Source organism: Eumetopias jubatus, unplaced genomic scaffold (assembly GCF_037043125.1).
Source record: "Eumetopias jubatus isolate StellerSeaLion01/CBP00866 unplaced genomic scaffold, mEumJub1_p1.0 scaffold_4, whole genome shotgun sequence".
NCBI lineage: Eukaryota > Metazoa > Chordata > Mammalia > Carnivora > Otariidae > Eumetopias > Eumetopias jubatus.
The window spans coordinates 92,532,220-92,544,876 of NW_028274810.1; the positions used below are offsets into that span (position 1 = coordinate 92,532,220).

General features: G+C 53.5%; 1 protein-coding gene across 1 annotated transcript; it reads left to right on the forward strand.

Moving 5' to 3' along the window:
* On the forward strand, positions 1-12,447 carry PLA2G2C (phospholipase A2 group IIC). Its single transcript, XM_088022585.1, is given in 5 exon segments — positions 1-40; positions 1,942-2,086; positions 3,722-3,825; positions 12,279-12,362; positions 12,365-12,447. Coding segments are annotated over 5 exon segments (456 nt in total).
* The last annotated feature ends 210 nt before the right edge of the window (positions 12,448-12,657 follow it).

Here is a 12,657-nt window from a genome sequence, read left to right on the forward strand (position 1 = left end):
ATGAAGGCCTTTGGGGTTCTCGTGGTCTTTGCCTCCTGCTGTGAGTAGTACGGAGCCGGAGCCGGGAGAGCTCCAGGGCGCTGTCCTCCTGTATGGGTGTCTGTGTCTCGGGGCGGCCCCTCCTGACGTGGCATCGGGTGAGGGGAAAACCAGGTGTCGCTCAAAAGAGAATCGGGAGTGGAACAGGCTTCCACCAAAGACCTCCTCCTTCTGTTTCTTCTACAAAATGGGTTGGTCCCAGCACTGGGACCTCACAAAACTTCTAGAAAATCAAAGCTTGCTAACCATTTGCTAAGAAAAAGGGCCTTGACTACTGTTTAACCACCCTCCTCCTTGGGGAGCCTTTTTGTTCCTCCCCTTCGGTTGCCTTTGTTTAATGTCACGTAGATTCCAGAACAAAAATGCAGACATATATCGAGCTAATTTAGAGACAATTAATTCTCATCAGAAAGGCTCTCTTATGGTGACTTACAGAATAATGGATAATTATAAGTCATTGCTACCAGGAGATCAGGTAACACACCTCTGCACGATGAGAAAGAACTTACTAGCAAACCGTGTTGGGTTTGTTGGAAAACTCTTTGACTCTAATGAGTTTGACTAGTAGAGATTTCTCCAGATCCATTTTTCCTGTTTCAAGCTGTGTAGCTTTCAGGTCTGTAAGTCAAAATGTCAGAAAGGCAGCACCCATTTTCCTGTTAGTTCGTAGTGGAATTTACAGTTTTCAAGATCATGGCGGGGAGGACCACTTCTGTAGCCCCCATGGTGGGCCCTCCATGAGACCAGAGTCTTGAATCTCTTGAGGGACTCCTATGACAGCAGCAACCACCCTCAGCGTCCCCACCCCCTCTGAGGTGCTTTAGAACAACAAAACCACAGTTTCACGTGGGGAGTCTCCTTGTGAACGTGTCCCAAACCCCTCTGTGTCTGTGTTTCTTCCTCAAGTTCATGTTGTTATGTTACTTCATTGCAAAATTAACATATGCAGGTAATTAAAAAGTAAAATAAGTGAACAGAACAAGATAAAGTCACTTTGCATCCTTCCCAAACTCTAGTCCTTTCCCTACACATGGATGTAACCACTCTTAAGAGTTTGATAGACATGCTTCTAGGCTTTTCCACACATACATTTCGACCATTTTAATAGAAAAGTAACCACAGTCATTGTGAAAAATAAAAAAAGTTGAACAGCATAAAAGTATATAAATGGTGTCTATCTTCTCCACCTACTTCCTCAATCCCACTGCCCAGAGAGATTGCTATTAAAAGTAGATGTTTTCAAGACACCATTTAGTTATTCTCCCTCTGTCAGTGGATATGTGGGTGGTGTTCAATTTTTTGATACCACAAGGGACGCGCTGCAGCAAACATCCCTGTGTGTGTGTGTGTGTGTGTGTGTGTGTGTGTGTGTGTATTCTTCCCCCACTTTCGTAAACATTCTGTAGAAGTAAAAATTGCCGGGCCCATGTATATTTGCCATTAAAAAAAAATAGATTGAGGGCATCTTTTCTGCCTCCTGAGTGTTTTGTTTCTCCTGTGAGATTATAAATGCCTGATGATATTTGTAGGAATTGGCATCTCTGGCTTTGAACCATTCCCGTTAATGTTGCATCAGACCCAAGGGTGTTTCTGCCCGGGATGGTGGTTTTTCACTTGGGGAGGGGAAAGACATGGTGGACAGTAATGTCCCGAACATCGTGGAAGCTGGGTTCTCATCCTGGGCTAGCAAGAAACTGGCTATGGGACACGGTGTTCTAATCCTATTACTTTCCCCCATGAAAGGGGCTGATGATCCCAGCCATGCCCATGTCTGGGGGCATGTTTCAGGGTGGGTGGGAGGGCGTCTCCTGACGTCCCGGATGCAAGCACTCTAGGTACGGGTCTCCGGGCTGACATTGTTCTCACTACGCCGTGTCTTCTTTCTTATGTTCTGGCCTGCGGTGGTGGCTCCTGCCCACAGCAGCTTCTGGCAGTTTCAGAAGATGGTCAAACACATCACAGGGTGGAGCGCCTTCTTCTTGTATTATGGATACGGCTGCTACTGTGGCCTTGGGGGCAAAGGCACCCCCGTGGATGACACTGACAGGTGAGTCCCAAGGCGCCAGGCCTGCTTTCCTTTGATTTGCTCGGAGACCCGGGCCGGAGGTGAGGCAGGGTGTTAGGACTCTCGCATTGCAAGTGACAGGAGCCCATTGGTGGTTTGTTGCTCTGTAGCCACCGTCTCGAAATTCTTGTGTCCGAACAACGTGCCCCGACTTCCAGTGTTGCATCAGGCCTCGAAAATCATCTAGTGAGTCCTGCTCAGAGGCGCAGAACCGTCTTCAATTCTCAAATGCCACAGCAAACGTGATCTTCGCTCAGCAACCCAGTTTTTAGGATTAGACCACAGCAAGGCTGCCCTGCTGTCTCCCGGGCCTAATTCCACATTCCGGGAGAGAGAATCCCAGTGGCCCAGTTTGGAGAAGTTGTCCATCTGGGCGAAGCCACATGGCCTAACGTGGCTGCCAGGCCTACTCTTCAGCATGGGGGTGGGGAGCATGAGTCCCCAGAAGAAGTGGAGTTTGGCGTAACCTGGCAAGGGCACGGGGAGGTAGGAAACAGGATCATTCATTTGAAGAAATAAGAAACGAGGTGTTTCTCGCCACTTTTAACCTCGAGTGCAAAAATATGTTCCTGCAGTGGGGCCTGAAATGTCACTCCTGGAGCCTGAGTCCTCGGGGCTGGGCTCCTGAGAGCATGGAACATTCTAGCCGGAGGGATCCCGGAGCCCCACCTGGGCACTGACACTGATGGAGCCCCATCATGTGCCGAGCACTGGGATCGGTGATTGGCACACGGAGCCCAGCTTAATCCTTATGTCCGGTGGCCAAGGCAGTGGTTCCATCCCCAGGTGACAGGAGGCAGCTGTGAGGACCCCCTAAACCACTGTAGCAAAGCCTAAAGACACACCAGCCCCTGAGTGAACAAGAATTTGCCTGTCTCCAAATCCGGGTCCTTTGCCCCTCTGTCCCTCCCCTTCCAAGCCCGAAGGCTGATGACAATTTTAACACCATGAGACAAAGATGACAAACAGCAAAGAGCCAGCTCATAGGCAGGGATGGCGAGAGGAAGGACTGAAGCACCTGGCCCAGAGCATTTGCTTTTCTGCGTCTTAAAATCCCGTCCCCGGTCCGTCTTCTTGGTGTTCTCCCTTCCGGCCCCGGGTTACTCTGAGCACCGTGAGAACAAGGACCGAAGGACTATGGGTGTTTTCGCTGACCCGTCTCCTCAGGGACTATCACAGTGCTGGGCACATAGTAGGTGCTCAGGAAAAACTCATTACATGAATGACCGAGTCACATGGACCTTTTGAGGTTTGAGCCCCGTATGTGTGTGTGTGTGTGTGTGTGTGTGTGTGTGATTTTCCAGCTGTATAATTTTAGGAAATTTCCCCTCTTGGGATCCCGTCTCCTCCTCTACAAAAATGGGGATTACGATCACACTTCATAGGATTACACAGAGGAGCTAATGAGATAAACAGAAGGTACTAGAAAGGGCTCACAAATGTGAGTGGTTGTGTTTATATTATTATTTGCAGGAACTTACCTCCTTACCTTCAATGCCTTCTCACTCTGGGGAGGAGGCAGGGGCATCTTTTCCAGGTTCTACCCATGTTTCCCCCACCGAACCCCGCTGATGCCCCAGGGCCTGCCCCCCTCACCTGCTCTGGTCTGGCCCCCAGATGCTGCCTGATGCATGATTGCTGCTACGGGAAGCTAAAGCAGCCTGGCTGCCAGCGCATGCTGAATAGCTACCGATTCCACAGCGCCAATGGGACCGTGGTCTGTGAGTAGCCCTCTCTGTGGGGACGTGGCTTTGAACCTGGGCCTCTCCTTCATGTCTGCCTGCTGGCCGAAGAGTGCTTTGAGACAGAAAGTGTCAATTCTGGGAATCGGAGCTTCTTGGGAGCGCTTGCTTGGTCTCTGGTGTCTCCTGCCCATGGCTGTACCTCCAGCACCCTCAGGGAGCATGGAGCACGGGCCCTGGGGTATAGTGCCTACTCAATAAATATTTGTTGACTTGAGATTATATTGAATCTTGCAGCTTTGCTGGGCAACTGTCGCTGTTGAGAACATTCCTCATGTCTGTCATGTGTTAACAAACAGCTCAGCTGTCTTTCAGTTGAACAAATATTTGTTGAGGGCGAGGACATGCCAAGCACTGGTAGGTGCCGTTGGCAGGGGGCACAAAAGTAAATAGGAGAGGTCGGGGAAGGGAACTCATGTGTCATCGAGGCCATTCAAGCAGGAGGGCAAAGGACAAGGGTGGGTAAGTACTGAGCGTCCAACAGGTGGGGAGTGGCCCCCAATATCCCGGAGCATGTTCTGGGGCTGTTGGGGTGTGGGTGTGTGTAGGGCAAGTTTGGTCTAAAGAGCAAGCACGTTTGAAGTCCTGGCTACAGCTTTCTCACGAATGCCACTCATTGCAGTGGTTTGAATGCCCCTTAGGGCAACTGGCCTCCCACCTGGCCTCGCGGAGTAGAACCAACCCCTTTCCTCCCCCTGTGTATTTGTGCTCAGCTGTGAGTGTGTCAGAGTTCACCTGCCCCCCGAGGTCAGGGAACCACCACCTCCCTTCCCTTCATCTCCCCCTTAGAGTGGGGGCTCAGCGCCCAAACCCCAGGGCTCCCCAGCACCACCCCCACCCCAGGGCCCCGGCTCAGGACACATCAAGACTGACCAAGCGATAGGACTATGCAGTGTCCCTGGTCCAGTGGTGAGACCTGAGCCGGGGGCGGGGGTGGGTTGTGGCTCAGAACCCCGCAATGGGAGGACTGATGGTCTGCTTCTCAGCCTCCACAGCCCCCAGCCCCCATGCACACCGTCGACGGGGAGAACCCCCATTTCCCACGTAAGCACCAGGAGACATCTGTACTGGAGCTCCCTGGCCACGAGGGTGCTGACCCCCAAAGCAGTGTGTCTTCTGGGAGACCCCGCAGACCATGTGCAGGGGATGGGATGAGATCAGGGCCTAGTGGGGGCAGGTCAGGGGAAGGGGGCTGGAGGAGGTTGCCCCCAGCGTTTGTTCACTTTGGCACAGTGACTCACAGCTCAGAGGCAGGGACTGAGTTTCTGGCTGCCTCTTCCCACCCTTTTGGGCCCCGCTTGGCAGGAGTGAGGGGGGCAAGCCTGGCGGTTAGCTGGAGTGGGCGCACTGAGAAAGATGCCTCTGACTCTTCTCCGCCTGGCTCACGGTCTCGCTCCCATACGGTTTCTTCTCCTCTCTCTTCCTCTTGATCATAACATCTGTCATGTCAAGTGTTACCTTAAAGTGCTTGAAAAGTTATCACTTTTAGAGAAAATATCTTCAAGGAGTTCTGTCCTCTGGTGCCTCTGTAAAGTGCAGGGGCCGAGGAAGAAAGGAAAAGATGATCTGGGAAGGGAAGCAGAATTCTGCCCGCACTGTGGTCCCAGGCTCGGGGCAAGCCTCTGCCCTCTGCACCTGAGCTGCTGCTGTTTCTTCTTCTTCTTCTTCCTTCTTCTTCTTCTTCTTCTTCTTCTTCTTCTTCTTCTTCTTCTTCTTCTTCTTCTTCTTCTTCTTCTTCTTCTTCTTCCTTCTTCTTCTTCTTCTTCTTCTTCTTCTTCTTCTTCTTCTTCTTCTTCTTCTTCTTCTTCCTCTTCTTCTTCTTCTTCTTCTTCCTCTTCTTCTTTCTTCTTTTCTTCTTCTTCTTCTTCTTCTTCTTCTTCTTCTTCTTCTTCTTCTTCTTCTTCTTCTTCTTCTTCTTCTTCGAGCAGCTTATTTAGCAGCACTCTTCCCCCTCCCATGTAGGGCCAGAGCCACAGCCTGGGACCCCAGGAGATGAGGGAGAGAGTGATCTGGGGCAGAGGCTGGAGCACCCCCTCCCAAGGTGGCACACAGAAACATTCTCTGCTTGGCACCTGCTGGGTGCTGGTGAGAGGTGCAGGCAGGGGCTGGGAGCTGGGCTGGAAAGTTTGCAGCCTGGGTTGTGCTTTCCACAGATGCTGCCAGGCAGCCAGTTGCCCTCAAAACTTCAGCAGACCTCCTGGAGTCCAGAGCCCTGCTTAGGGAGTTAGCATGGGGAGGGGGCAGGTGCTTCCCCGTCACCAGCAGGATGTCAGCATCCTCCTCCTCAGCTGACCCAACCAGTGAGTTCCAGTCCAACTCCCTGTCCTCCCCACCCGACCTTGCTGAGCCCAGCTCCCAGGAGTAGGGCTAGGAGTGGGGTGATCTGGGTTCTGATCCTGGGTCCGCTGCTGGTACCTGCTGAGCCCACAGACCAGACCCAGGCACATTCATTTACTTGTCCAGTATTGCTTGAGCGCCTACTGGGTGCCCATCCAGGGCCAGCGCTGTGCAGGGGCTGGGGCGCAGAGCAAGGCAGCCTCGGGTCCTGCTCTCCTGGCATTCTCCAGAACTGAAAGCGCCCTTAGGGACCCTTGAGACCAACCCCTCCTTGTAGGGACAGGGAGACTGAGGCCCAGAGAGTTTAAGAGTTTGATCTGAGTAACAGGCAAGATTAAAAACACATGCATCTTCAGCCTTTCCAGTGCTCTGGAACATACGGCTTGGCCTGAGTTTTCTGGGCCTCAGTTTCTTTATCCATAAAATAGGTACATTAGCAACAGCTGCAGTCTGTGAGCATCTGTGATAGATGCTTTACACACAACACCTTAACCCCCGGGATATACCTTTGAGGTGGGCATGGTTATCAAGAAGGACCCTGAGGCTCAGAGAGGTTGGCTGAGATGGCCATGGTCACACAGCCAGGGAAGGAAGATTTATGAGTCGGACTGAGTTTGTCTGGTTCCAGAGCTGATACTCCTGCCTCACATTGCCCTCCCCAGTGGCATGGAGCTGTCAGGAGGGTGTTGAGTGGGTTAACTTGGTTGGAGGACTCCCACAGACGCAAGTCTTGTTGTCAACAGCATACTCATCAGAATGCTCAGTGCTGGCCCAGGGGACAGAGAAAGGCAGATGGACTCGGCTCCTCTGTAATGCCCCAGATCTTTCTGTTCTAGCTTTATGTCCCCTGCTAAGAGGCCCAGAGAAAGCACATACTTTGGAGTCAGGCAGAGCTGGGTCTGAATCCTAGCTCCACCGCTTTTAGCTGGATAATTGCACAACTACCCTCGCCCTTGGTCTCCTTGTCTGTGAAATGGGGATAATAATCTGCACTTCATAAAGTTGCTAAAGGAACCCCACTAAAGGGTCTGGCCCATGGCAGGTGTCTAGATAATGCCTTTCCTTTTGAAGCTGAGACTTCTTTTTGCACCTAAGCTTTCTTTTCCCTTTACTTTTGCAGAAAAGCACTGGGATTTTCTTCATTACTGTTAGGAGATTTCCCTGAAGCCTCTCCTCTACACCTGTATCTCTTCAAGCTAACGTCATTAACTCCCTAGAGAAGAAAATCTCTTCCCCACCCCCACCCCAGTTACACCGCGGTTCAAAGAGCAGCCCTGCAAGGGTTAACTGCCTCCCCCTCCCCCCCCATTCCGCCCCCCCACCCCCAGCCTCCAAGCTCTGAAATCCTGTACCCAGAGCCTGGCCCCGGGTTGCCTAGCAACCAGCAGCTGATCTGGGATGCAATTGGTGAGAAGGAAGGGAAAGGAGAAAAACCACTTGGCCTGTCCATGTCTTTAAATGTCACTGGGAGATGAGTGCAGAGAAAGGCCTATAACCCAAGCCCTGGGGCCAATTTGCCAGGTGGCAAAGGCTGCCCTGGAGCAACCAGGGAGATTGTTATCCCTCCTCTGAGTGGGCTTACATACTTGACATTTGCAAGGGACTTTAAGATTAGCCAGCAGATGCCCCCCCTCCACCCACATAGGCATGTATGCGTTGTGCAGGCGGTATGGGGGGCAGAGACCAGTTTCCAGCCACTGGTCCACTTACACCTCCATGCCTGAACTTCTGACTTCTCCCTCTGCCAGCTAGGGAAGGTGAACATGGTAACCACTGGAATTTGTGGTTTGCAAAGCTCTTTCTCCTTCATTACTAAATGTATTCCTCACAATACCTCCACTCGCTGACACATCACCCTTTTTTTCCTCCTAGCATTTGTCTCTACCTGAAATTACCTTGTTTATTTATGCATCCGCTCTCCCGCCAACCAGAATGTGAGTTTGGGGGGAGCAAGGAACAAGCTGTCTTGTGTTGGGGGGGCACTCCGTCCCCATTAGAACCCACAGAGAAGGATGCCCTGGGAGCTATGCAACATGGGGTCTGCTTGCTCAGACCTGTAGCTCCAGTGCCTGCCAAAGGCCAGGCACATGTTAAGGACTCAGTACCTGTTTGATGAGTGAATGAATGAACTCCTGAAATAGTTAATGCAAGTGTCTGTTTCCTGATTTGAAAGCTGAGGAAACCAGCTTGGGGACCAGCAGCTGGCCTGAGATCCTAAAGCACACAGGTGGTGGGTCTGGATGGAGAACCTGGCTTCCCGTTTCCTGGGATGGGGATCGTTTTGCTGTCCCGCAGAGGGTGAACGTCCAGCCTAAACACTGCGTGTTTAGGGCTGAAGATGTGCAATGAGAAGACAAATTCCCTGCCCAGGGGGCTCGCCTCCAGGGAGGGAGTCAGGTTCCCAAATACTGAGAAATAAAGTGCTGCAACAAGGCAACAGGATATGGAATGATGACGGCAGGGAGAGGGAAGGATGGCTACTTCCTGGGGCTGAGGAAGCCCTTGCAAGGAAGTGGCATTTAGCCAGTGTGGCAGGAGAAGAGGCGATGGGCAGCGGGGGCCGTGGAGGCTGGTGTTGCATGGGGAATGGGGATGGGGGGGCGGCCGCCGGGCTGCGCCAACAGGTGAGGAGCGCGCCTTCTCCTTCCATTGCAGGGGGAAGCGGCCAGGGTGGTTTGCAGCAGGATATGGTCTACTCTTGCTTTAGAAAGATCACCCTGGCCACTGTCCAGTGTGGTTGGGGAGCCAGGGAGGAAAGATGGGGAGCCATTAGTGAGCACTGGGGAGAAGCTTCCACAGGGTGGTGGAGTGGAGAAAGAGAGAAGTGTCCGATGCTGGGTGTTTTGGAGGTAAATTGCCAGGAGCTGCTGATGGATGAGATGCCAGGTGAGAAGGAAAAAGAGAGAATCCAAGGTTCCCAGCCCCAGCAGCCATAGGTAAGGTGTTGTCCGAGCTTGCACAGATGGGGAAGAACAGGTTAGGGAGACACAGCAAGCACTTGGCATGAGCCTTCTTGAGTTCGAGATGCATATCAGACACCAGACAGGTAGTCAAGTAGATAGGAGCATATCGGAGTCTAGAGCTCAGGGGAAACACCTGGCTGGGACGAGAGCCCAAGAGTCATGGGTGTTCAGATGGCATTTATTATTTTTTTATAAATAGATTTTATTTATTTGAGAGGGAGAGAGCATGAGACAGAGAGCGCACCAGCAGCGGGGGAGGGACAGAGGGGAGAGGCAGAGGGAGAAGCAGACTCCCCGCGGAGCGGGGAGCCCGATGCGGGACTCGATCCCAGGCCCCTGGAATCATGACCTGAGCTGAAGGGAGATGCCTAGCTGACTGAGCCACCCAGGGGCCCCTCAGATGGCATATAAAGCCCTGAGACTGAACCAGAGGCCCAGGGAGAGACTTGAGAGAGCAGGACAGAGACCTGGCAGGAGCCCGAGTTCTCCGTGGCAAACATTCCTGTAGCGCGTCGTGCTTCGTCCCGTTTGTGGAAGTCTACATCACGGACTGAGAAGGACGGCCCTGAAGCCACCAGTTCCTCTCTTCATGTCTCAGTTCTTGTCTCAGTGTCTCCACTCGCAAACTGGAAGATGTGGGAACTGGATTCAGGCTGGTTTTGAAAAGATGGTTTGCAAAGAGGACCTTTCTTGGCCCAGGGGCTGCCTCTCCTTCCAGGTCTCGACAGGCCTGGTCCGGCCATGGCTGTGGGATGCCCCAGAACTGGTGGCCCACAGCCGTTGGCCCCTGCTCAGGTCAGTTCCCGGGGGCCTGGGGCCCGGAGGAGCGTTAGAGGTGCCCTGTGCTGCAGGAGAGAGTCATACTCTGTGTGTCAGAAAGGACCAGACAAAGCCAAAAAGGGACAGGGAAGTGAGAGAAAGGACAAAGGACAGGTGAAATGGAAAGGAGGAAGAGAGGAACAGAAGACAGAGGACAAAGAAGAGGAGGGGGTGGAGGCAGAGTGACAGCGCTCCGGGTGAGTGACAGGCCCTTTCCCAAGGAGAGCGAGGTTGAAGGGGGCAGTGCCCTGCATCTAAGTAGCTCCCCGAGGACACCAGCCACGAGTCCACGTGGGACCCTGCAGACCATGGCGGCCACCCTGGAGGGAAGCAAGGGGTGTGCTGGGTACGAGGGAGGCCAGAGACCCGGAGGGGACAGGGGCTTGGGAGGGGCTCCTGGGGGAGCTGGGGCTTGATGGAGCCTGGAGGATTTTCACAGATGGAAGGAGGGAGTGCAAGGGCAAAGGTGACCCAGGTGTCAGGAATAGTGGGAGTGACAGGAGCCGAGAGCCAGGGGTGGGAACATCCCTGGCACATTTCATGAGGGTGCACGGAGGGCACAGCTGAAGCGTAGGATGGCTGTTGAGAAACCAAGTCTCCGGGGAGATGCGGGTGAACAGCTTGCTGCAGGAATTGGACTCCGGAGGGAGAAAGGCAAACAAACAGAGGCCAGCCAGCACTGGGGCCAACTTCAAAGGGCTCCTCTTCTTCCAAGAGGCAACACCATCATCATCACCGTGAGCACTTAACAGAGCACTCTGGGCGTGCCCGGCGCACGCACACCACTCCCTCCCGAAACAGCCGCGAAAACCCTCGCAACGAGCCTGCACAGTAGACACCTTTATTTGTTTTTGACACTATTATAGTTTTTATCATCATTTTGAAAATGTGGATACTGACTAGCTCGCCCATGATCAACAAACTGGGGAGTCAGCCTGCCTCCCTTCCTCCCCCTGAACCCTCAGAAGAGAGCAGAATACACCACACACACACACACACACACACACACACACACACACACACACACACACACACACACACACACACACTACAGATTTGACAACTAAATAAAAGATCCCCATCTAGTGGTGAGTCGGCCGAAGGGCAGACACTCAATCCCAAAGGCCCAGACAGAGGCTGGGTTCATTTATCAGCGACTGTCCGTAGAGCACCTGCTATGTGTCAGCATCTGTTCTGCAGGCTGGGGATACTGTGAGGGCCGAGACAGGCAAAGCCCTGGCCTCACAGAGCTCACGCTCCGTCGAGGGGAGACAGACACACTCAAGTAAACACATAAGAGATGCCCGGGTTGTGCAAAGCACAGTGAATGAGATAGACGGCATATGCGGGAGACTGGCTGGAGGGAGCTCTAGGTTGGGGGCCCAGGAGGACCTCTCTGAGGAGGGGAAATCTGGCCAAGACCCAAAGGAGGAGATGAATCCAGTTGCTTGAAGGTCCTGTAGACAAGCGTTTTAGACAGAACAGTGCGAGCAAAGGCCCCGGGACAAAAGGGAGCCAAGCATAGAGAGGCCGTGTGCCCGGAGCAGAGTGAAGGACAGTGGGGACGGAGAGGTTGTCGAGGGCCAGATCACGGCGAGGCTGCCCTTGGCCCCTGGTGAGGATTTGGATATCTTCCCCCAGTACTAGGAAACTGCGCTGGGCTTAAAGCAGGAGAGTGGACCTGATCGGGGTGATAGTTTAAGAAAGTCCCGTTAGGGAGGATGAACTGGTGGTGACAGGGACTGGGGGAGCGGCCAGGAAGGTGGAGAGGAGAGGGCGGAGTGTGAAGTACTCTAAACAGAGACATCGGTGGCGCTTGCTGTGGAGTGGATGTGCAAAGTGGGAGGCGGGGAGGAACCCAGGCTGCTGCTCACTTTCTGGCTCGAGGAGGAGGTGGTGCCGTTTGCGAGCTGCGAGCGTGGGTAAAGGACAGGTTCGTGGGCAGAGGGAACGCTACATCGAGTGTTCCCTTTTGAACGCCTTAAGTTGGAGATGCCTGAGACATCCCAGCAAGATGTCAAGCAAGCAGCTGGAAGTGTGAGGTGAGTTCTGAGAAAGTGGGTCCCGTGTCCTTGGCCTGCGTGCCCACTCAGGGCACCCCTCCGTGCAGTCCAGCCTCCCTCTCCCCGTTTCCTTCCAGGCTGCTCTTCACTCTAGTCCCTGTGGCATGTCTAGGTGTGACCAGGGACCCAGGAGATGGACTCCCAGTTTCTTCCCTTTCTGTTTTCAACCCTTGACCCCTTGCTGCAAGCCCCTGTTTTCCCCGACCTTAGAACCAAGCGGAGCCCCCAGTGACCCTTTCTCTCTCTGCAGGTCAGTGTGCCCTCGGCCCCGGTGTCAGCTGTCTCTGTGGGCTGTGGGCATGTGAGTGTGACAGGCAGCCTGCATACTGCTTCAGATAGAGCTGCCCACCTACGAGAAAATCTTCAAGCAGTTCTTCTCCAGCCGGCCCCGCCGTGGCAAGCGGAAGCTCCAGTGCTAGGCAGCCCCGGGCCCCCTCGTCGGCCAGCATGGGATCCAGTGTCCCTCGTCCTTCCAGAAGCCTTCTCACGCCATCCCATGCAGGCTCTAGTTCTGCAGCCGCACTTCAGCGCATGGTCTAGGGTACTCCTTTGTCACTCGACCCCGAGGGCAGCCAATCAGCATTAGAAAAAATAAAATCCTGGCATGCTATGGAGGGAGACAGCCCCTC